The 26898-nt window shown below is 34.3% G+C and overlaps 1 protein-coding gene across 1 annotated transcript in view; it reads right to left on the reverse strand.

Annotated features, from left to right (window-relative positions):
- LOC110993503 (glutamate synthase [NADH], amyloplastic) overlaps positions 1-26898 on the reverse strand; it is a 54448-nt gene that overhangs the window by 16592 nt on the left and 10958 nt on the right. Inside the window, exons 4-24 of the mRNA XM_045632412.1 lie at positions 16280-16449; positions 14835-14920; positions 14483-14605; positions 13454-13563; positions 13050-13147; positions 12171-12422; positions 11013-11134; positions 10445-10567; positions 9316-9476; positions 8873-9001; positions 8338-8494; positions 7733-7910; positions 6922-7026; positions 6061-6324; positions 5194-5281; positions 4726-4845; positions 3906-4033; positions 2780-2904; positions 1905-2049; positions 991-1199; positions 239-384 (exon numbers count right to left, since the gene is read on the reverse strand). Of these exons, the coding sequence (XP_045488368.1) occupies positions 239-384; positions 991-1199; positions 1905-2049; positions 2780-2904; positions 3906-4033; positions 4726-4845; positions 5194-5281; positions 6061-6324; positions 6922-7026; positions 7733-7910; positions 8338-8494; positions 8873-9001; positions 9316-9476; positions 10445-10567; positions 11013-11134; positions 12171-12422; positions 13050-13147; positions 13454-13563; positions 14483-14605; positions 14835-14920; positions 16280-16449 (3039 nt within the window). The remainder of the gene's footprint in view (positions 1-238; positions 385-990; positions 1200-1904; positions 2050-2779; positions 2905-3905; positions 4034-4725; positions 4846-5193; positions 5282-6060; positions 6325-6921; positions 7027-7732; positions 7911-8337; positions 8495-8872; positions 9002-9315; positions 9477-10444; positions 10568-11012; positions 11135-12170; positions 12423-13049; positions 13148-13453; positions 13564-14482; positions 14606-14834; positions 14921-16279; positions 16450-26898) is intronic.

A 26898-nucleotide genomic window follows, 5' to 3' on the forward strand; every position in this document is an offset into this window, starting at 1 on the left:
TTGTTGCGTTTCACGACTGTCAGATAGCGCTATTCGTCATGACACGCAGTTTCTTATTCGGAACTTTTATCTTCCGAATAATTTATGTGTTGCATAGCTATTTGGTACTTTATCCATACATTGTGAAACAGGCCCTAAATCTATTAATAAAATTTAAGGTTGAAATAATTGGCTCGATCGACAACTTACAAATTTACTTAATGTCCTGTAACTGGAAGAACTTATCTTAGAACCTCACCTGGAGCGAAGATCATTGAGCACCAGAACCTGATGGGTCTCCGCGATTCCAAGCTCCCAAGGTAAACCTGCACTTTTGATTCCAGTCCAGGAACTTGCTCCCGTTCCACCATCGTGGCCTGAGATCACTATATGCTCGGCTTTACCCTAAAAATTGAATAGTTTCTCTTAAATAATTTGACAGTTTAAAGTAACGTATTAAAATTTATGAATTTTGATAATGAAAAGTTTTAATCATCAACTAAGTAGGCAGGTAAGCGTTTACGTTTCGGAGTTAAATTTATGGTTCAGTTTCAAAGTGATTGAGTTATTTTTGTACCAGAGAATAACTATGCAAATATTTTTTAATAATAAATTCATTTAAACACATTTACATGCCTATCTCAACCAAATTAACATGAGTGACAAAGACAAAACATCGAATACGTATTTAATATAATTCGTACGTTAATGAAAACGTTAGTTTAAAAAACCGGTAAAACGAGAGAAATAACAAAAAGTAGTGTCACTACAAGTTCTTTGACTTAAATTTAAGAATCTATTTCATATTTTTTTTAAAGCCAGTAGGTGAACCGCCTCCTGTACCGTACAAATATAATTTTAGGTTTAATGCCTTGTTATTTCCTCATGATGAAAAAAATCGCGGTGCACAGCCATTTTAACCTACGACAGATACAACAGACAGTAGCAAGGGGTCACTATCATAACTAAAGATAAACTTATAAAGTATACATATATATATATGAAACATACCTTGGCGACTCCAGAAGCGACCACACCCACGCCCACCTCGGACACAAGTTTGACAGATATCCTGGCTCTAGGGTTGGCACATTTCAGATCGTAGATCAGCTCAGCCAAGTCCTCAATGGAATAGATATCGTGGTGTGGAGGAGGTGATATCAGCCCTACGCCAGCCACGGAGCAACGCGTACGAGCTATGTCTTCCGTTACTTTGTATCCTGAGTAGAAAAATATTTCATTAAATATGCACATTAGGCTATTTTTAAGATTAAAAACAACGTAACATTATTTATTAGTGACTTCAAAATATTACAAATTAATATAGAAATTTCACCTAAAAATAAAATTTATTTATTTATTCACACTTCGTTGCTAGAAAGAAACACAACACAATATATATAAATTACAAGGGATGCAACGAGCGGCCTTATCGCTAACAAGCGATCTCTTCCAGGCAACCCTAGTAAGAAAAGAAAACAATAAATAAAAATGATGATTGCAAGAAGTGCATAACCAGAAGTTATATAAAAAACAAAATATATTTATATTAATCTATAGAGCCTTAATCTAGAGAAAATAAACAAAAAACAATATTAATAACTAACTAAAACTAAAATCGAAATCCTAAATGAATTGCCTATGAAGGAAGAGCTGTGGGATGGAATTTCCAATAGACATCTATTGGAAGAGCGTAGCGTATAGTTAGAAGGACCTAAGAATTTGAAATGATTTTTGAGATAAGAAGGGGATTTGGAAATTTGTATTATGTTTACTAAGACATCCGAGGTCCATTATGAGAGTACATCGTTACCGTTTCCGGCCAAATCGCTAGTATCCGACCTTTTCCCACCACGCGACACCGCCGCCGACGCCCGGCGTTTGAAACTGGTTCACAAAGACACAAAAGTAATAAAATATCTCACCAGGCAACTCTCCCCCTTCACCGGGCTTCGCCCCCTGCGCCATTTTGATTTGTAGATCGTCTGCATGAGCCAAATATGACGCTGTGACCCCAAAACGACCCGATGCTACTTGCTTGATCGCGGATCGCTTGTTGAATTCTTCTTCCTGTTTAAATTCAAATTGCTGTAAGTGTTTTGTCTCTTTTATTCATCATGCAAATATTTTATAAAAACTAGCTGCCCCTGAGAAATCCGTTTCGCCCTTTTTAATACCAATAAATGTAACAGTTTGCTATGCTACCCTTTACTTTTCTTGAGAGTTCAAAAAATATATTTATATATCATATAAAATATATATATCAATTTTGAAGTGAAACTTCTAATGCGACTTCCAACAAGGTTAAAAGTTTACCGCTACCATGGATAGGGTACGAAAGCACTGTTGCGTTAAACGTTTAACGCTATCATGAAGAGGAAATAGAAAGAGAAAGAGCGAGAGTGAATGCGCGGCATTCAAAAGCATGGGCGTAGTGTACCTGTTCAGACCGACGCGAGCATTGGCAAGGAGAAGCGTCCAGTACTACAACACAAGGAGAGAGAAAGAACGATACACTAAGGTAGAAAGAAGAGAAAGAGAGTGAGTCGGTAGATCCCAAGCACATGCGCGTGGTATTCTTATACAGGGAAGTAAACTTATAATATTCATTATTTCATTTACAAAGATGCGATCAATTATGAATTGCAAGCAAATAAATAAAGTTTATCTTAACTAAACAATATGATTTCACTACATAATCAATTTCCACCCTTTCCTATTTTCATTTCCACATTACTGGCTACGATAAATACAATTTCTTTAAACAATATTAATGGAATCCACTTAAGACGACACCAACCTGATTCAAATACCTATCGGCGTTTTCTCCTCCTTCCCCAGTATTGGATTTGCCTCCGATACGATTCATTGCGACTGCCAGTGTCGTGTGAGCCTCCAAAGATATCGATCCGAAGGACATGGCACCTGGAAAAATATTTTATACAACCGAGTTCAAAAAAAAACCGCAACTCTGATACACTACAAAAATATATCAAGATTCCAGTAATTCTGACAGGATGTATATTAGTATAGACTACACGAATATAAGTATAGTACGGACGCGGAGCACGAAGAATTTCGTATAATGACCCCTCATCTTATGTCTTTGTCGCTCGCGCATAAACATATTGCCGTTGCGCTCACACAGATGCAGTGACCGCCGTATTCAGAGATTGTAAACCTTTTAGTCATAACCATAAAGACATGTGGTGGTGCACATGTACTTGGTTTGTTTTGTTATAAGTAGTATATATGTTATAGTATAGTATATAAGTAGTAACGTATCTGGCGAAACATCTGATAGTTCATCAGAAATACATGCCTCTAACTAAAATTAATTGATTTTTTTAAGAGTATTGCTGTTTTTTTTTTACCAAATCTAAGTCGCAATCATAACTTTTCCTTTTTATAAATCCATCAAGCCGTTTAGTCTAAATAAAAATCAAAGCTACCGTTTTTAATATTCGTACTTATAAAAAAAATGTTTTTAACCACTGGCAGTAGGCCCAAAGAAAACGAAATTCTTCGTGCTCCGCGTCCGTACTATAGAAGTGATTGAACACAGCTTATCCGGAGCTGGATATATTCGGTAGTGGGCTGATCGCTTTTAGAAAAAACATTGTTGGGTGCCTTTCTCAAACCCGTAGGTACGCTAACTAGCTACGTACGTAATTCGCTGTTTTGCTGATGATTTTTCTTTTTCTCTATTTTAAGTTCCAACCTTCTTTGTAATTTTATTTTATTGTGTTTGTAATTATCTTATCTTGTTTATGTTTTTAATTGTATTTTTTTTAGCATAACTTATGTTTACATGTATTGTCATACATATTAGATATAAGGTTTTATAAAATTATCAGTAGATTTAGTAATATGTATGATGTTGTAGACTTAATAAATAAATAAATAAATAGTAAATAAATTGCTACCAGTAGCAAATCTCTTGACGATCTCCGAAGCGGGTTCTACTTCAGATAACGGGATGGATTCGTCTAATTTCACCAACTCCAGTTGCCCACGAAGGGTACAGGCGCGGACGGACTCCAACGCACTTTCCCTGGAAAGAAACAATGGCTAGTAAGAAGTTTTCTTGTTAAAAAAAAAACCATTTCTAAAAGGCCGACAACGCACTCGCCGGCCCTCTGGCATTGAGTGTCGATATGCGGCGGTGTAACTTAACATCAGGTGAGCCTCCTGTTCTATAAAAAAGGGTCGATTTTTAGAAACAGTTTACTTTAAAAATACTTCTGCCTAAAGTCTTGTTCTAGTAACATTCCCGAGCTGACTTAAGACGAAATTGTGACGTCATCATTTCGTAATTTCCGTGGTATAATTACGTGAAGCCTACATGAAGCTAAAAGTTAGTGTTCACACAGATTAAATAGAAGCCGGAAACAACATGTAAAAAAACTAATAAGCGATTCTATTTATTTTATTAGAATGGCAACACCGACCAATATCATAGACATTTACAATGTAATCTGGCAATCAAAAAAATGTAGTACGTTGAAGTTCGTTGAGTTTCAATTACTCCTTGGGCCAAACGAGTGTGTTTTTTTTAATTAATATTGGACGCCAATAATAACCAGACAATTGACAATCTTTCTGCATCATGTATATAGAGATTTAATGAATACAATTCTCTAGTTGATTATGCGAAGGCAATATATTCGGAATGAGAGATTTTATCTTAAACCACCGTTTATAATTTATTTTATCTGTTTCAAAATTAACACAAAACGAGCATACTTGAATCGGTCATATCCGGATTGGCTCTTGTTGGAAGCGGCTTCCTGCAGGTTGGCAATGGACATCGGATCGTTGATGTGCTTTTCGCCACCCGCGCGCCAGTGGTAATATCCAGGGTTCCTATAATTTAAGATTTTAATTATTTTTCATTGTGCATTTTGAATTTAGCATTTAAAAATAACTGAACAAAAAGGATATATATATATATATATTTATATATCCTTTTTGTTTTGAAATAAATAACAGATGATAAATATTTCATTTCTCAGAAAGAAAAAGTTTGTTATATAATAATTTTTCTTTTCTTACTGCATGAATACATCAACAGTAATTATTTGCATTGTCTTTGCTTGAAAACAAAATGCATTTTCGAGGATTCCTACAAAAAATGAATATGTTTATGTACTATTACTTGCGAGAGCTTTGCAGTAAATGTGTATATTAAAAAATACTGTATATTCCACTCACCGTAACACCAGCATATCTTTACAATCTCCGTAGGTGAGAGCATGTCGGTCGAATATCTCTTTCGATAATATTTCGAATGTTACACCACCTATGAAACAAATACAATTATTTTAAGTGAAACTAATAATTTAGTCTTACAAATGTGGGTTTTTATGATTTAGACATCTTGATCTTTGATTTTGTGTACCATGTCGCTCTTACAACTTTATTACAAACGCTGATGAAAATATTGATGTGTTTTACAACAGTCTACCAACATTCCGTAACTTTGTTTTGCAAGCTCTTAAATCTTAATGTGGTTTAAGTTTTGAATTTTTCTTTGTTTATTACTGTTATTTTATCTTTTTAGTTTTCATTTATATTATTAGTTAATAGATATTAGTAATTTTTTTTTTGTTTAATTTGTGGCCGTTTCTTTAGTTTTTCTTTTGATATAGCTTAAGTTCTAATGTAATTGATGTGTATTTGTAAGTGTGTTAAATTTGTGATGTCATATTTCCTTGTATTTTTTAGGCATACACATTGTTTTAGAATGTATATATAAATAAATACCGCATAGTCACATGGCCACAATGCTCGCATGTGCGTTTTCGGCCTTTTAAGAAATTGTACGCTCTTTTTAGAAGAACATATAGAGGTATCTCAAATACTTAAATAACATTCGTTAAAAATACATAAGCAAAAGCGTAATTTAAATTCAAGTCGCTGAATTCAGGAATATGAATAAAAAAAATTACTAAAAAAAAAGGAAAACTGAAGTAGAAATGTTGCAATCGCTTTTTAGTATCATTTCTAAGTACATAGTATGATAAAATAACATTATTTAGTCACCACAACCAAAGACAATCCTCTTCTACAATCACTCACCAATCCTTGATTGGGTGCCTCTGAAGCACTTGTCCACCACTTCCTCACTGAGCCCAACAGCCTCGAAGATTTGGGCACCTTTGTACGACTGTAAGGTGCTGATGCCCATCTTGGCCATTACTTTGGCCAATCCAGTCTCAATGGATTTCTGGTACGCCGTGTATATGTCATCATCGGTTAAGGTCGGCTCCAGAATGTTGTCGTTTCGTAGTGAAAACGCCAGCTCGAATGCTAAGTATGGACATATAGCGTCTGCACCGTAACCTATAAATATATTTTATAGATATACATATATACTGTATAAATTAAATTTAGACTTTTTTTTAATCTGGCAAACGTCGAGGTGATACAGATAGATTTTTGTATTCTGCGTCGTCGTCTTCTCGTAAGCTGTAGGTATTAATCCGAACAGCATCTCTAAACTCTTTCTATGGTAAATATGGTAGATGATACAGAGTGACCCCCAAGTCTCCACACAAGAGATTAAGCCGCTTGGAAAGGAATTGTTCGGTCAACGATTTGAATTGCTCTACGTTGAATATGTGGTGCGTTGCAGGCAATTGAGGGAGGAGTATGCTGTATTTTTAAATAATTGAAAGTCGTGTCTTCTTCCAGAAGACCTCCAGCGAGCCACAGTTTACAAAAGAAAATGCCTAGTGAAACAGATCTTGATAATATTTTCTTTTCTCCATAAAATAAACGTGAGAAAACTGGAAAAAAAAAATATTCTATTTGCCTAAATAGGCAAAGAACTTAATAAGTCTTTGTTCAAACAAACAAATAATTAACTTACATTTTGCAGTAATTTTTACTCTTACTGAATTTATAATAAAATGGCATATTACAAGTTCTTTAACTTACCAAGCAAAACACACATATGGTGCACTTCTCTCGCTTCAGCAGTTTCCACGATGATCCCAACCTTCATACGCTGACGTGTCTCGATCAGGTGATGATGGACCGCACCTGGTAATATTGGTAAATTATAGTACTATAGATTTTAGAATTAAAAGTATTTTAATTTTATACTGTTGATAGTAAAATTACATGAATTTTAGTTAAAAACTAATTGTTTCAGTACATTTTCAAAATATAAAAATTGCTTCAAATCTGAAGTAATCTATAGAAATCGGGCGCTAAGCGAATTCTTGTTTCTAATGTTATAAGGGCTAAACTTGTGTGGCCTTTTGGTATGTAAACGTTTACGGAAGTTAGTGTTCGTACCCTTCGTACGCCTAGTGCGACACGTACGTTAATTTTTTTTTTTAATTTAGCTCCAAAACTAATGCAGATTATGAAACTTCTGGTGTATTACAATGTACGTTAGCCTATAATTTGAAATAAAAATTTGGTTAAAGTTACTAAAATTCTAAATTCAAATGATTAAACAAAGTATTGTTTTGTGTTGTAAAAGAACAGTATTTTTTTATTTATGTCGCTATATTAAATATATTAAAATAAATATGATTTATTTGCAAACGATGAAATATATAATAATCAAGAAGCCCAAAAAAATAAACAGTTTACAACAAAAATTGGATTTAGATTTTTTGTTTTCGTTTTCCCCATTCATACCGACTAGTTTAGGCCGACTATGAACAAATTTCGGAACTTCACGTTTATTTTATTCATAAATTTGAATTTACCCAATGTTTTAAATTAATAAACTTACCAAGAGCAAGCAAAGAGCTAACTGGCACTCGTCTGGGTCCGGCCAATCGCTCAGAAAGCACCAGAAGTTGGTAGCCAGCGGTTGCAGCACTGTGGGCCTCTTTTGAGATACTGGTTAATGCTGCCTCTAGGCCCAAAGGCCCATCAGTGTATTCGAAAGTGCAGTCTATTACTTTTGTCTGAAAAACGTTTGTGCATATACATACAAAAATACAAGATTGTATGAAATCTCCTGAAAGGGTGTCGGGGAAAACATTTCAGTCTTCTTTAAAATGAGATAAGTGACCTCGATACTTTAAAGCGTAAACAAGATGTAAACAATCATCGCACACTTGGAGTCACTATTCAGCCCTTAATTTTTACCACTCATAAATTGTATAGGTATTAAAATTCTCGTTTTCGATAAAGTGTCATTTAGATTTGTGAACCCTTAGATAAACCAAGTTAGTGTTGTTAGTGTCGCAACCCAACTACCCGTAATTCTATGTTAGTCATAAATTCACATTTTATGACTAACATAGCCAGCTTCAAAAAACCTTTTTATTTGAGCATTTCCATTCAAAAAACGCCACAAACCCAAATTAGGTTTGTTAAATGGTGCCTTACCTTCCATCCCCGGTAATTACTCTTCTTTAAAGCCTCGCAGTCGGGTATGGAGAGAATGGGTTGAGGCAGAAACAGTCGATGAACGAACTCGGCACTCGGTTCCAGTATATTAGCAGTGGGACCAATTGGGCACATTAGGGACATCACGATTTTCTCTCTGAAAATATGTGACAATGGTTCTAAAATGTATACGAAATAACAATTTTAATTAATTTTACAGAATTAAGAATCAAACATAAAATGTGTATTAGAATTTTTGAAGCTTAATTAAAAAAAACATAAATAGACAGAAAAAATTATTTGTTGTTGTATAATTATTTGATGATTTGCTTTTTTTTAAAAAGAGTACCGAGAGTTTTTTACGCCGGCTTTTTCTCTCGGCCAACACCCTCTGCCGCTCTTCTTTGCCGATGAGTAGGGATGCCAACAGGTTCGAATTAAATGACGTGGAATAAGTGATACCTGGATGATCTTAATTTCCAAAATAAACGTATTTTATTTTATTTTAGAAAAAGTACTTAATAAATAGATTTACCTGAAAGGGTCGATGGGCGGGTTCGTAACTTGTGCGAATAATTGTTTGAAGTATTCGTATGGTAGAGGCTGGAACTGAGAAAGGCAAGCCAATGGGGCGTCATTACCCATACTTCCTAGAGCTTCTTTCCTAAAAGAGTTATCAGAAATTAAAACGGGTTTAAATTCCTGTTCCAGAAAGTGTTGTCAAGATGTGTCTGAACACGGATATCTCAAGAACTATTGAACTGTTTATGATGGAGCTTTGTTAGGAAAAAATTGAGAAACTTATTGACGATACTAACACATACACGTAGCACGTACATTTTATTTATTTTTATCGACACCTATATCTATATATCTATCAAATCATTTATTCTCATTAAACCAGATTTCGTGTGGAAAAGAATGGGCTACAGACTCCACACTTTCTCTTTTAAAAAAGAATTATGAAAGAACACTTACTTGTTCTGTATCATTGGCAGAAGCAGCATATTAATCGATTCGATGGTGTATCCGAAGAGACCCAGTCTCATATCCGAAAGACCAGATATAGGTTCCGTGGTACCTCCGTTAAGAGAACCAATCGGCCCTGGTATCGATTTGTGGATATCTTCCATTGACATCTGGAATTAAGAATCACATGACAAATATTCGTTAAATGCGACAAAGTTGCCAGTTCCATTGCTAGTGTCTATGGACATATTTGATAGTCTATGGACAGAGAACCGTCATTGGATTTAAGGTTATAACAAAACTTAATTAGCTTTAGTACTACGTCATTACAGTTCGACAGTAATCTTGATACTTAATAAACAAAAAGAATATAATATTTGATACCTAAAACAAATAAGTATGTAAGTTGGCATAACTGCAACGACAGTTAATTTCCGAGCGTACTTTGACGAGTACAAATGGCGCTACAACCTTTTAGGTCTGGGCATCAGATTTAACACATACGAAATCTGTTGCATGATTCTAAAAAAACTACTTACATGACCATTATAGTTTAAAAGATCTAGTTTGAAATACATTTTCGGACATTTAACTCACCATCTATTCCAAAAATGGTCGCATGAAACATTTTAAACTTAATATAGAAACAGTACAAAAACCGCTCATACAAAAACTATTTCCCTAAGTAAACAGCCTTACAAAACATTGCCTAGTTCGTTACCATTCTTGTTTTATAAACATCGTTGCCATGGGTACCGTTAACCGTTATGTAATCTGCCTTTTCCCTATAGCGTAATTAATTCAATTTTACTTTAATTGAACAAAAAGTGGGTACAAAAACAACCATGACGTGACCATGTCAGTTGGTCACCTAAAAGTGCCCAAACGGAGAAGCAGGAATAAAGAGATGGTGATTTATCCGCCTTATGTAAAGGCATGTGAATGTCAGAGTGACTTGAGAGTACCAATATTGTGTATATTATGTATTAAATGGTATATATTTAATTTTGCTTTCGATGCTGTAATTTTGTGAAAAAATAAATTTTATTTGCAATTTAAAGCTCTATTCCAATCACTGTATATTTAAATACATATTTATTCATACTATATATTTCATTTTCAATCCAAAAAAACATACCTGTTCTTGAATCCATTGCGAATGTGGTCTGCTTTGGGCAATTTTTCTTTTGAGTTCAACATCTTGAATTATTCGTTTGTCTTCAGTATCAACAAGCAACATACGACCTGGTTTCAGACGACTCTGAAAAAAATTGTTTAATATAATATTATATTAAACCGTTTTTAATTGTCTAACGTCCAACGCAAAGGCGCCGTCGAAGAAATTTGCGTTTTAGTTTGGCGGGTCCTATGATTCGTATTTCTTTATGTACAGTATATCTTTATATAAATAAAAATAACTAACTAACTTAGTCTAATAGTATCGTTGTTTTTATTTTATTTATTAAAAACACTCCTGCCTTAACAGGTGACCCTAAATTGACAAGTTAAACTTATTTTGTTACAAGAATAGTTAAAAGATTTAGTTTAACTTATTTTAGGATTTCATTAAGGTAATAACATTAATACAACTTTTTTTTTCTAATACAGAAATGTTTTAAAGAATACGTTATACGTTAAAGGTTACGTTTTGTACATTAGGCGTCTTTTCTCTAGCGCCAATATTGCGATACTGGATGTTCCATTACCTTAAGAATGACTTTCTCCGGATCAACATCATACACGCCGACCTCAGACGCCATGACAAGGATATTCTCATTTGTGACGTAGAATCGAGATGGACGGAGACCGTTCCTATCAAGTATGGCACCTGGAAGACAATTTAAAATATAGCTGGAAAAAGTCATTTAACAGTTAATGCGCGAATCCATCATAAAACATCCTAATTACGTGCCCAAACAACAATGTATTTCAGGTCGAGTTATAACTCGAGTTGGCATGGTCATGGTATATATACCAAGACTTTGGCTATGCCATCGTATAGGACGTCAAGTCGAGTTATAACTCGAGTGGGCATGGTCCTGGTATAGATACCAAGACTATGGCCATGTCATTGTAAAGGACGTCAATTCGAGTTATAACTCGAGTTGGCATGGTCATGGTATATATACCAAGACTTTGGCTATGCCATCGTATAGGACGTCAAGTCGAGTTATAACTCGAGTGGGCATGGTCCTGGTATAGATACCAAGACTATGGCCATGCCATTGTAAAGGACGTCAAGTCGAGTTATAACTCGAGTGCGCATGGTCCTGGTATAGATACATTTTACCCTAAAACGATACGATGCGGGTGGGTACATTTGGATTGGTGGATAATTTTGGGTACTGAAAAACGTTACGGCGCGTTAAATGATGAATCTCTAAAAATTGCGTGACGTAATACATGAACGCTCTCTAATAACTGTAACTAGCTTTGTTATATCTATATTTATGTATAACGAAGTGTAAATGAATAAATTTAAAAAAAATCTGGGATCGGGGAGCGGAACTTTATGGTGGAGATCCTAAAATAATTTTCGACATGTATCCAGTTCATTCTATAATATTTTTTTATTATATTACATATTAACATTCTCCTTTTCTCCCTTTCTCCCTTTCCACTTACTTCTATGACATTATACCAGGGAATCACCAGTAAAGCAAGACTGATAAAAGTTAATTTAAAAAAAAGTAACTACTGTATTTTTCTTTTAACAGGACAAGCGGGTCAATTTACTTAAAGTGGAAATCTGCAAATGTGTCGCCGGCCTTTGAGGGGATTAGCTCTTTTCTTCTTAAATAAATCGTATTATGCTGGTAACAATAAGGTTTATGAAGTTTATAAAATATTGACTATTAACTTACCTATGTACCGCCCATCAGTGAAGGAAATCAAAGCTGGCCCGTCCCAGGGTTCCATGGCACAAGAAGCCCACATGTAGTAGTCTCTCTTCTCTTTGTCCATGGTCTGGTCATTGTGCCATGCTTCTGGCACCATGGTCATGACGGCTTCGGGAAGAGATCTATTTCCGGCGTGGAGTAAGAACTCCAAAACGCAGTCAGCCGAACCAGAATCGGATAGATTTGGTTCCACCACCGGGTAGAGTTTCTTCAGGTCTACAATTAAGAACAAGAGAGACTATAATCGGAAGAAGTAGTTATGCATGTGATTCTCAATGCCTATGGTCAAACCCTGGCTATACCACCAAGAGTGTTATTCTGCTCGACGCATCTTATAGACCCAAAATCGAAGGAAGCAAATAAATTAGATTTTTATTATCTCTTGAGTCTTATTATAGAGTCATAATGGAATTATATTTTGTGCTTTCATACTTGCTTTGTTTTTTTTTATAGAACAGGAGGCAAACGGGCAGGAGGCTCACCTGATGTTACGTGGTGCCGCCCATGGACACTCTCAATAGCAAAGGGCTCGCAAGTGCGTTGCCGGCTCTAAGTCGAATTGGTTCGGAAATACTCCCAAGGCTTCCAAAAAACGACACACACACATACGCATTCTCATACATTCACGCACATTTACGGCTTTTGTTTGATTAGATGTAATACTAAGACTACTTTTTCTTTATAATATTGTTGTAAACATGCACCTTATACCACGTTAGGCCAATTGTTACAACCTATTATTCTATTCTATTCGTATTTCTGATATGAATAAAGTTTTATTATTATTAATTTGTATGTCATTCGGTCTCTATCTGGCACATAAAGTGTAAGTGAGATACATACCATCTCCAAACTTGTTGCTCTTCATCACACCTTCGCGGGCCTTCATCAGGTTCACGTTACCTCGCAACGTATTTATCTCTCCATTGTGAGCTAGAACCCTGAAAAGTATTTTTCAAGTATTCATCTATTCCATTCTTATTAAGGCTTTCTATCAGGCTTACAATTTTAACCATATAATACTAATGTTATTACACATTACACTTTGAAAGAACCTAAAAAGATATTGACTACTATAAAAGTCTTTCGATAGTTTTCAGATGAATTATTTAGCCTTATGAAAATACAAATAAAAATTAGCAGATAACGGTAAGAGTTCTATGTTATTATTATTATTTATTAAGTGGACAATTGCGTTGCGCATCCCCCTCCCCAATACTCCAAGTACTAGTTGCCTCCAAAATTACCTTAAAGGATGTGCTCTCTCCCAGCTTGGGAAGGTGTTCGTGGAGAATCTGGTATGCACCAGCGCCAGGTACGTTGTGAACGCGGGGTTTGTCAGATCTTTGAAGTATTCCTAAAAAACCGTATCATTTCAGTTTGCAGAAAAAGTATATACCCTGTAATACTACTAGGAACTTTGTAAAAATCAATCTTGTTAATAAAAAAAAATTTAAAAGAAAATGTTTATTTTGGTATATATAAGATACAATCACTTATTCCACATCATTAAATTTAAACCTGCAGGCGTCCCTAATCCCTATACATCGGCAAAGAAGACACAGGGTGTAGGCCAAGAGAAAAAGCCGGCGTAAAAAAACTCTTTTTAAAACAGGAAATCATCAAACAATCTTTATTTTATAACAAAAATCGCAAATTAATGAGAAGTAGCCGGCCTAGCATTAGCCCCTTTTATCAACTAGATAATCGTTACATTTATAGTAAGCCTTTTGACGTACACTTTATACTTTGTAAATAAAATCCGATAAAAAACATATGTGCAATTCACACATGGTAGAAGTGAAACCTTTAAGAGCAAAGTTTTTATAATTAATCAAATATAAATTAATCATTTTCCACTATCTAAATGTGTGTGTTCTTTAAAAACAGTATATTTTAATGATACATTTTAGTTTATAAGTTTAATATAAATCTTTAGTTTGGAACAACTAAAACAATTAAAGTTTGAAATTCGATCAAATGAAAAAGCGGCAGTAAAGAGAGGCTGTATAATGCCTCCTATCTCATTTTCTCTTACGTTAAATCATATGAATTAATGTTTCTGTCTCTCTTTACCGCTGCATCCGGTTTGAAATCACGACGATTCTAAAGAAGTTTATCTATCTCATTTTCTCACATGTTAAATCATATGAATTAATGTTTCTGTCTCATTCTACTGTCGCTTTTCCGTTGCATTCGGTTTGAAATCACAACGATTCTAAAGAAGTTTCACTTCAAAAACTTAATTACAAAAAACAGCATCTTGTATACGTTACCCATAATTGGTTGGAAGTCAGCAATCCTTTATAGACGACGGTTTTCAAGGACAGACTGCAAATATAGAACCGAGCTCCCGGCAAGACAAGCTCGTGGGACGCACGTTTCCGCAACACGAACACCTGCGAACATAACATTAATCCAGAATCCATCCAAAAAAGGTTCACGAACAGCCAATTAGGGTGTATTAAATTACGTTTGCAACGGCGAGTCTCGAAGCAGCGGCCGTCGCGCGATCTGAAAGAAATCCTTCAAGAGTTCGTCCTTATTATTATAGCTGTAGAGTTTGAAATCGCACACCGCGTTGCAAGTTCATACTCGTAGTGTCTAATCGGTACCGATATCCCTTACCTGACGGGCGAGATGTTGTTCGTCGTCAATATCGCCAGTTACAAACACTTGGCGCATATATGGCTCCGAGTTGCGAGCCACTTGACCTGAAAGTTAGTTAAAATTGGCAATTACTTAACTGTCCTCTAGAGCCAATTGCTATACCTCTAACTACAATATTTAACTATTGGAATTTAACTAGTACTGATAAGATCACTGGAAATATACTTCCGATTGGCCAACTCAATTATCGACACTTAGGTTGAGTAAAAAAAATAATACAATCGGAATTAAAATGTACAAATAATACTTTAATAATATTCTAATATTACAATAATGAATTTGATATGGCAACTGATACTATGACTTAATCTATTCCCATACTTAAATCGAAACATATCTTCTACATACATAGAATCTTCATAACATTAATATCGAGAAAAATATGAGAACAGAGTGATTTTAGCTTCAACAGTAGCACATACAGTGTTAAATTGAACAAACCGTGTGGTCAAGTATCGCATGACCGGCTCGGCCGCTTTTTACGACCCAATACTACGTGTACGACCTGCAATGAGTAGCGAAACAAAATCGCAACTGCCCGTATGGAAGCGAGACAATGTGATGATACGAACAATATCGCCACTGTTACAAATGACTTCTCGAAGGGCCATCTTCATTATTACAATTACAGAAGCCAAAGTTCATTGATTCTCCTAGTTCTGCTGTACAAAGCAAGAGTTGTAAATAGTTTAGAACGTTCTACTAAAATGGCACGGAAGCGTTTATGATTTGTACTATATAGCGCTTTGTTAACTTTCAATAGGGACAGCAATACCGATGCCAACGATTTTGAATGCAACTTCGATGTTGTTTTCATAAGCGCTGATGTCGCTTTAAGATTGCGGAAAAATTGAGATCTCATTTGAGATCGGGATGCTTGTCGGTATTGAAAGTAACAGAGCCCTGAAATATATTTTGAATACAGTTAGAACAGGGTCCTATCATTGCTAGAATAGGAGAATCAAGTCTTCGTCGTTAAGGAATCATCACTTTTTATTCCAGATTCTTTAGTGAATCGAATAACATAAAGCAATATCTTTAATTAATAAGGGCCCGTTCAAGTATTACGTAAGCAGATTTGCTGAGCAATTTCCCCCCCCCCCTTCCCCCTTCCTCTTGTCAGCAAAAGAAAGCAAATAAGTAAGAATCCTCGAAACTGCATTTCATTTTCAAGCATAGACAATGTGTGGGTAATATGTGTAAAAAAGTATATAATTACTGTTGATAAATCACCAACACAATAAGAAAATCGACCCCCCCCATATAGTGCTTACATAATACTTGAACAGCTCCTAAGTCATTTTGAGAATGAAGACGACCCTTACCGCAACTATGAATTCAGAATTAAACATTTATCACAGGATTATTAAAGTCATTAACGATTGTAATAGAAAATTCCTTACCAATGGTAGAATTGTTGGTTGGAACAGTCCTCCAACAGAGGACTTTAAGCCCAAGACTCTCAGCCAGAATCAAGAACTTGGCTTCAATATTCTGGTGATGGAGCTTGTCCAGAAAGAATATGCCCGTGGCATACTTCCCGAATGGAGGAAGATCTATTTGGTGCGAGTCTCTGAAAAGAGATGGGGATATGTTATTGATTTTTATCTTAGGTTACTATATCATCTGCGGAGGGTTATAATCTTACTTTGCCTTGTTTTGTACAAAAAATGGTCAAAACGACAGACGCAGCGCTTAAGGACAAATACTAGGGGTAGAAGACAAGGAGTAAATAGGAGAAGATATGCCCAACTCCTACTTTGAGTGTAACATGCCATTGAGTTCCCGGTATAATCCGACAGTGTCGGTAACGCGGCTTTGTAGGACCTTGTCGAAGTGTTTTTAGTGGGTATGGTACACCCAATATCTGAATAGCAAAGATTTTGGTGTGGGTCGAGTCCCACATACCCCTGCAACTTTTTAGGGCAGTGGATCCGCATTCCCACCTCGAATATAAAAGGTTATTATAACATACAAAAACTTCCTAAACGAATGGCTTGTTAAGGAAATGTATTTAGACAACTAAAATATAACTACATAATCTGAATATAAAAATAAACCAGTAGCGAAGGTAATTAAGAACAACATTAAACTGCGCAATTCAAAAAAGTTTTCGATATGGTTTATTTTAACTGTCCCTGTCTGGTTCACAATAAGATAACATGTTGTTGATGTTTTCGTTCATGTAACTTGTTGTACTTCGTATTCTGTTGGCGCAATTTCAGTATTATTTTAAATCGCACTACTTTTAAGCAGGCCCCTCTATCTAGAATTCCTACGTATGATAATATTAGCACAGGCACGTTAGTCAATAGCTAAGTGACGTCACATGCGCGCGCATACTACTCCTTTGACCTTTAAACTCCTGACTGGAGCAGAGAATATTGATCGTACAGTAGTTATAAATACTTGTGAATGGATGAATTTCTTGTATTTCGCCGGCCAAGCAACAGGCATGAGTGACCAGATATATAATCTACTCATACTTAAAGCAAAGGTTCTATGTATATATTACGATTTACATAATTGTATGCCGCGACATTTAGCGTAGTTGTTGGCAACACATTTTTTAGTTGCGTATATTAATCACATCAAGCAGTGTTGGCCTAGTGGCTGGAGATTGCGTCTCTCATCCTTGAGGTTGTGCACCAAAGGACATTTTTTTGAGCGCATTAACATTCTAGTCTCGAAAAGCGAAGGAAAACATCGTGAGGAAACCGCCTTGCCTTAGACCCAAAAAGTCGAAAGAAATTTGAGGTCCAGACCTAAAATTTTCAGATTTATTCTGGCCAAAAACCAGGCTCTAAGCTTTATGTTTCGTGATCATTTGTTTTTATTGATAGGCAAGTACATACACCGTCAACTTTTTCTCAGGCATGCCGTTTTTATTAATGCGCACGCAGACGAGCCCATTGGATAACATTTACCCCCACAACCTTGGAGTGATGCACGCTGAAGCGAGGCCAATACCATATTCAACACCATATTGACAAAAGCCAGTATTCATTCCCACCTCAAGGTGAAGTTGATCGTCTAGACATCGGCTTATGCGCGATTCGATTATATTACTCGCATGCTACAATTTCTTCAATATTTTTATACCCTACAATTTATAAACTGAAAATTAAGTATAAGCTTAATCGGGTATCGGTTTTTGTGATAAATGTAGATTCAAACAGATTTATTGTTAATGTACTGTTATTACAACACGTTTCGCGGCGCTTAGGATTATGTATAATGTCGTCTACATATACAATAACACTGTAATCCTTAAATAATATAGGGACTGTAAACAACTGTATCGATAAGCCCTAAGCTAGTATGGCTTAGCTAGCACACAGTAGCTTTTCCTATCTATTTCACAACTTTCACATTTCTTACATAATGATTATCTATGATAATATTAATCGATATCAATCAATTTCTTTTATTAGGTTCGATAATACCACGTAAGGCCTGCTAATATAAGTGTAGATAAAAATGTGACGACATGCTTTTTTATGTAAAACAATTTACACATGCTATACGTCGCTGTTTTAGAGATTAAGAATGTTATTGTTTAATATTAAATAATTCGTCGTCAGAGCATAAGTCCCACAATACTTTTCAGACTAAGAATTAACTTTATTTGTGAAATTACTCGAATCAGTCCATAGACATATTGCGGAGAATTTTAATTAATCAAAAATAACTAGTATAATCCCGAAATTGATATACAGTTATATTATCACGAATAACACGCAAATTCCTGCAAGACAACTAACTAATACAATGAAAATATTTTGTCCTCACATAGCATCGTCCCGTAAGCAACACCATCGGAATCGTAAGCTATATCAAGAAGGAAGTCGCCCTACAACCCTTGGGTCTTGGCCTCAGCTTTCTGTATCACTTTCCTGCTAATAGGAAGGTAGGTCATTTGTAGGTCAGGTGTTTAACAGGATCAGGTTTCAGTGCCTGACACAAGTTTAAGGCCGTTTTCCTTCAGTAAGTGTTTAATTGCACACATGTGTTGGTTGTTGTATATGTTCAAATAAAACACTCTGTTTGAAGCAGGGCAACTGGCATTAATTGTTTAAAACATGAGCTTATAAATAAGATAACATTAGGGGTTGGTGAGGCTGGAAAAAAACTTGGCTTATCTAAGGGTAGATAAATCTAAATGACACTTATGTTATTGGACATTATCGGAAACGGAAATGTTAAAATACAATTTATAGTGTGTTTAAAAATGAAAGGGCTCATATTGTCAAGTGTACGATGATTGTTTACGCTTTTGAATATTAACTAAAATATGCATATAACAAATAATGTTAGGTTATATAGCTCGCAAAATAATTTATTATTTAGCGAGTTATAATACAGATCCAAGGGTTAGGTTCTCGCGTGAGATATTTCAATTTTGAAATTACTAGATAATTTTTCATGCTGTTGGAACTATCATTATACTGTAAATTTGCCTCATTATGCAAAAATAGATTCAAGGATTTGGGTATGTACTGAAGTGGTCAAACGTGGTATCACCGTTAATAGTTTAAGGACACGAACTATTTATAGAAATATATTCATTCGTTTATTTATATACAATACAAGAAAATGTCACAAAGCTCTCAAAAATAATAGTACATAAACGTATTAATTTTTTGTAGAAATCCTCGAAATGCATTTGCTTTCAAGCATAGATAATGTGTGCGTAATATGTGTAAAAAGTAAATAATTACTATTTACAAAATAAGAAAACCAACTGTCCCCCATATAGTGCTTATGTAATACTTCAACTTTAATATATATCAAAATCATGCAAGGTTCTTCTTACAACTAATAGAAAAAAAAATACAAGTGTATTTCCCAACGGATTTCGTATCATGTACTACGCGTAAACAATGAGATCCAAATTGAAGTCCAAATTTTCAAGTTAACTGTTCGTCTTATAGTAGTAAAAATATACCTGACGAACAGCTAATGCATAGCAAATTCCTAGACGCCTTGTCTTGTTATTACTGATTATAACCATTCAAGGTTAACTGTAAGATCGTTTTTATGTCACGAGTTAAGACATACGTTTTACTTCTAACTAATAGATAACAAAACATTGTGTGACAAAATTTAAGTGCATAGTTCTAATATTTTTTTCTAAATAAACAAAAATTAAATAGCACTCAACTCACCTATGTATTTAAAGCAGTTTTTGCTGCGCACCACCAATGTGAAACCAGCTGCCCACTAATGTATTTCCGAATTAATTCGACTTGGGGTCCAGAAAAGTACGTACCGTTCGTGATGAATAAAGGTTTTATGTAAACATTGCAGAGAGTTGCAACGCGTTTAATGGTTCTCTAATAGCAGAGTTAGCCTAGTGGCTTCAGCCGGCGACTCTTATACCAAAGACGTACGTTCGGCTATGCACCAATGGAATTTCTATCAATTAATCAATGGAACTCTATGTGCGGCCTGTGTCGCAGGAGACCGATTCATTGCCTATTAGATATATTCATGAAACGGATACAAATATTTGAGGCTAAAAATATTGTAGCGCCATTTATAAGAACACAGTACCGATAATTCAATTCTTGCTTCAATATGTCGTTTAATTCTTTTGTTTTTTTGAGTTCGTATTTTTATGTCGTAATTATGCGTTACAAATATAAAAATCTGATGTTACGAAAAACATTTCTATAATTAATATAACTCAAACATTGAATAATTTTCACGAGATCAGTGCGTGATATGTTTAATGTAATCCACAATCATTATTGCAGTCCTAAGCTTCTTGGTGTTGTAAAATTATATGCATTTATGGTTGTAATAATCGCGTTAAATTGTATAACATGCGTCGACATATATTCTTCAGATTTGAAGTTATACTTCTATTGGCGCGTTAGGGAAAAATGATTAGAGTAAATTTTTAGGATGCGCGCACACCGTACCGTCACAGAAAACCGGCACCTAAAGTTAGCTATAGCTTTAACATTTTTGTTTTTTGTGATATTAAAAAAAAATTATTTCATTTTTAATGTTCACTATCGTTAGTGTCGTTTTTACTACAAATATAAAATACATTTTTTGAAAAGATTTTTATTTTGTTACGCCAAAGGACGCTTCTTACGGGTGTACATAAGTAAGTACACACAGTTTTTTTATAACAGTGATCTTATGGGATGATAGCTCATGAGTAATAAAGAATATAAGGATTTTACAATAAAGTAAACCAGCCAAACTTTACCGAAGTACATTTTATTCATGGCGCGATATATCGAGTTCATATTTTATCTCATAAACATAAGTTTAAGTTTAGAACACACCAATAAATTAATATAAATTATATTGTTTCACGCAAATCATTATTATTCTAGTAATTTTCAAAGTAAGTCGATTTTTATAAACTATAATAAGATGGTCTTTGAAGAATTTTGGTAAATTATTAAGTAAACCTTGAGTGCCATAGTACAGGGGTTTTTTATGTACAATTCCAGATAACTTTTTGGCAATGATCATTAACTCTTAAGAAATTGGTAATTAAGAATAAAGTTTCATAATGAAGTTAAGTTTTACGTCTTTGTAATTAATTATATAGAATCCCAGTTATTTCGCTCTATCATTACAGTTTTCACTTGTATTTTAATAAAACATTTTTTTAATGTAGAGTATGTAAGAACGTCCATACGCCGTTGATTTGTGAATTAGTAGTTAATATGACGTTCATAAGTGGAGTACTGTAGAAAAGTATAGCATAAAGTGATTGCCTGGCAGAGATCGCTTGAAAGCGATAATGCTGCCAGTTCCCCTACTTTATTTTTAATTATTTTGGATATTCTGTATTTCTATAATACTGCAAAGTGTTAAAAAATAAAATAAACAGTTAAATTATTCCTGAATCCATAATCAAAGGCCTATGATCTGCTGAATGACTTATCTTCTTATGTGTGGTTAAATCTTCTGTACCTAACACGCGCCATCGAGTAATAACTGGTAAACTCGAGATTATTTAAATATTACTGTCAATATCACTGGATCTGATAACAGTGAGTGATAAACACGACCCGTCATCGTGATTTGACGATGGTTCGAACTAAAACCTGACGCTGAAGATAGACTAGGTTCCGAGTCCATACTTGCAGTTGGGAACTGTCATTGCATATTAACATACGGTATCCATAAGTCAGTGAGGCCAAATTTAGGAGGTATCAAGATGTCCAATGGGTAATTTTTCATGAGCTTTTCTTTAAAACCAACACACTCAACCAAATATAAACTCTAAGCATGGTTTTAAGTACTACGCAATATCTAAATAATAAGTAAGAGTTAAGAAAAGTACAAAAGCTCTAAAAATGTATGAAAATTAATTGAAAAATTATACCAAGAAAAGTTTTGAAAAACTAATTTACTGAGAGAAAAATGACGAATATGTAAGTGGAATTAGCTATTATATTATACTACTTGAATAAATGTTTAATTCATATTTGAAATTACCCTAAAACCGAGGGTACATAAAAAAAAGTGGGAATATTTTGTAAGGAGTTGGCATCAGTGCCAAAAGCGCAATCGTTTGAGGTTCCGTGTCTGATTTCGTAAAATACTTAAAGAAATTAGTTCTGTCATAGACATTAGTTTAACCATAACAAAACAAAACCAATGTTTCGTTTGTTCTTCATTCACACTTAATAATACGAGTACATACTCTTTGATACTGTTATTCACTTTTTGTATGTATAGGATACTCATGAAATTTATAAACAGTCAAAATATATCGTATGTTTATAGGTTATGGTAGATGGTAGATGATAAGTTGGGCTGCGTTCAAGGACAGCAGGAGCTCTTGACTTGGCCATGGATTAAGACAAACTTAAAAGAAACCCATCTCTAACCAAACTCTAAACTCAACAGTTCCATTTGGATCTGATGCCGGGGTGATAAATAGATATCAAAAGACGAGCGACTGGTGAATTTCTAACATTTAAGCTCCAAACTTATACTTTCCGTATTAGGAGGCAGGTAGTTCTAAAAACTCAAAATCGTTATGTTTGTGTGTTTTTTGTCACTCCGACACCATGATGCTGTAAGCAATTACTGTAATGACATGTGGGCGTTTTTAAAAAAAAATAGCAGAATTGGTCTATTCATAAGCCGTTTCAAGTTTGTTTATTCAATCAAACATAACAGGACGGAAGTCAATATGATAACAATAATACTAATAATTATAACAACGATGTTTCTTTAGGAATCCAAACACTTCATACATTTAAGGAAATAAATATTGTATTGTAATTTGTATAACTTTGATAGCGATTAAAACGATAATTTCAAGCCGTTTTGATTAACATTATAGATATCACTAAGCTTGATAAATTAGTTATATAGAAGATGTAACAAACTGTTTGTTTGTTTCGTTAAATGCATTAATCGTTAACTACTAATTTGAATTAAAATATCACGCATGTAGCATCATTGAAAATCTAGCAGACACGTAAAATCTTATAGTTTGAGTTCGCTACGTTTGTAATGACACAAAAATAAAATATGATTTTTTATTTTTAAGGCTGGATCCCTAATGCCGTTCACAGATCGTTCTCAGTCCTATCTCGTTCTGGTGAAATATGAAGATTATTTGGATTCAATCAGAACTTGACTGTTACACATAGTAAACTATTTATTTATAATTTCTTAAACAATATGAATGCACAAAATATATAAGAAAATATAACATAACAAATTTTACTCCCCTACAATCAATTATATTAGAACAAGCAACCACAAAATAAATAAATAAAAACAATAACTAAAACTACATGGAAATCTATACCTCATTAAGCGTATGATGAACAAAGTTACGGTAACTTTGAAGATTGTTGTGTAATATATCTTTTATATATATTTTGTATATATATTTTGATCAATGTTACTAATCAAGTTATAAGAATAAAATAGCCTATTTATTGGAGCATTCAAAGTAGCAGATAAACGAGTTGTAGGCACGTATAGAAGACATTTAGTTCCAGTAACTCAAGGATTACAAACAAAGGAAAATTTTGCAAGAATGTACGAGTATTAAGGTTTAATATTTTATAGAAATAAACTAGACTTAACCTGTTTATTTACAATCAGAGGTTTACATACATATTGTATTTCTATCTTATTTTTAACTAGTGGATTTTTTTTTAATCTGTTGTTTGTAGTCTATCATCACTAGTTGCAGCGCATGCGATAAAATATATTTTAAAGGCATTTTTTACACTTTGGGTAACTGAACTGTCAATTTCATACAAAGGTCTATCCACATACACTGATATGACCTACCTATTCTATGATTCTATTCTCCTCTCTCTCCTCTTTCATAAGATCCAAAATGATGACGTAAAATTTGCTTTTTAAAACACTGGTAACAAATACTTTTTCCAAAAAAAGTATTTATTAAACATAGAAAAATAAAAATATAAATAAATCAGTGGCGCTACAACCTCTTTAGGTCTTGGTCTCAGATTTCTGAATCTGTTTCATGATAATTTTTAAATCCAATAGACAAGTAGGTGATCAGCCTCCAGTGATACACACGACGTCGATTTTTTGGGTCTAAGACATGCCGGTTTCCTCACGATGTTTTCCTTCACCATTCGAGCAAATGTTAAATGCGCACATAGAAAGAAAGTCCATCGGTGCACAGCCGGGGATCGAACCTACGACCTCAGGTATGAGAGTCGCACGCTGAAGCCACTAGGCCACCACTGCTCTAATTATTAAACATAGTTCTGTTTTTATCTTACATAAAGATATTATCACGCGTTTCACACGTGGTAGACATGGTTATTATCAGAGACGTAAATAAATTTATTTACTGATATCATTCATAATATTTTTATAGTGATTACGATAGTAAGTATTTACTACGACGAATTCAATTATAAATCATTTTGGAATTTTATTTTCTAGGAGGTCATTATTATCTTTTTTTTTAGATAATTTATTTTCATCAATAATTGTACAACATTTTATTTGTGCAAAATTTTGTTCAACAACTGGGCTGTATTGTCTCTCATTCAAAGGTAAAAAAAAACGTACATCTAGGAGAATTACGCAGTAGACATTGCATTATGCCCGCGTGATTCACATAAGAATTAAAATACAGGGGCGGGTTGGTTTTATCCATTGTAAAAACAATATTCATTCATTCGATATCTCTTATATATAAAATTCTTGTGTCACGGGGTTAGTAACCGAACTCCTCCGAAACGGCTCGACCGATTCTCATGAAATTTTGTGTGCGTATTGGGTAGGTCAGAGAATCGAACAACATCTATTTTTCATCCCCCTAAATGTTAAGGGTGGTCCACCCCTAAATTTTTTTATTTATTTTTAGACAAAAATTTTCGTTTTTATTTTTTTACGATACACCATACAAAAATACATTCAACCCTAAATTTTCACCCCTCTACAATAATTATAAACTTTAATTTTTTGGCACATAAACATGGCAAAACAACGTTTGCCGGGTCAGCTAGTAATTCTATATATTTTCTGGAGCACACTAACATAGACTCCACCATCACGTCAATGTCGAGGATTTTCAATTCCTTGACACCACTGGCTTAGTGAGAAGACTGAAATGGACAAAACCATTTGAACTAGTGATTTAGTGATAATGTACGTAAATATCAAGTGCTAAAGAGTGTCTGAAAATAGAACACAAGAACAGAGTGTCTTCCCTTTAATATAGACTGTAAGTGTTATTGGACACTTACTTATATAATAATCCTTTTTAGTAAATTAGGTTAGACTTAAATTACTTATTAGTGTTAAGTTAGGCTAGATCGTAATGTTCCATGATGTCTTAGTTAAGACACATGTATATAGGAAAAAAATCGATATCATTCGAGATGAAATCTAATACAGGAACCAAAGAAGCTGTGACCACAAACCACACTTGTATTTGTGGTAATTGATTCAATTTGCGACGCTTTATTTTTTATTATACCAACATGATACGCGATTTTTATGAGTATGATTAAACAATAGATTTTTAATACACAATTTTTATTTATTGCCACGTTGTAGCATTAGAGGCTGATCACCTACTTGCCAATTAAATTAGCCTTCTTTTCCTGACACACACCGTCCGCATTTTGGATCTGATGCAAGCTGGTTCCATCACGATGTTTCCTTCACCGTCCGAGCGAATGTTAAATGCACATAGAAAGAGAACCCACGACAAACACTGCTCATCAAATCCTAGTAATAATGTGATGTTAATTGTCATCTTGCAACCAGACAGTAAATATTCAAGCTAAAAGGAAATAGTTAAAAATAAAACACAAAAATAATGCACGATCCCGCTTGCTTACAGCCAATACATCTGGAGAGGTCAAATGACGGTCATCGCTTGATAACCTCGTAATAGAAGACGTATTTATTGAAATGCGAGTCCATTACGTATTTTGAACTATCAAAATTGGCGCCACATCCTTGGACTCAGATATCGTTATCTAGTGCATTATCATTTGTTTTTAAAAAGTAGGCCTGCGGATTTTTCAGTCTAAAGATTACTATTTACGGAACTCAGTTATGTATCATATACCTTCAGATTACAACAGCAAATAGATATATTTACTGTGACTAAAATATGCTTAAAAATTATTTAAAAAACTCTGGTATCTTTTAATAATGGCGTTGTTATTCTTCCTGGATATTACATATTTATTATAATGGTTAATGAATCCTAGAACTTGTAATTTAGAATTTAGTATGAATTTGTGCTTTGGTATATTTTTTGTATAAATAGGAAAAACTGTGCTTTATGTTTGAATGTGTACCTATTCCGTTTTTTGGCTTTTGTGTAATTGTTTAATGAGTAGCTATAGGAAATAAAAATAAAAAATAAAATAAATAAAAAAGCATTTTAGAAAACTAGACGCATGAGTTTTCAATTCACGTTGATTCGTTTAATTTAGTAACTCACGCCTTTCTTCTTTTCGTGTCTCTCCATTACTGGAGGTTGGCGGTCAGTCACGCGAAGCGTGTCTTCTCCTATGCC

The sequence above is a fragment of the Pieris rapae genome, chromosome 19 (assembly GCF_905147795.1).
Source record: "Pieris rapae chromosome 19, ilPieRapa1.1, whole genome shotgun sequence".
NCBI lineage: Eukaryota > Metazoa > Arthropoda > Insecta > Lepidoptera > Pieridae > Pieris > Pieris rapae.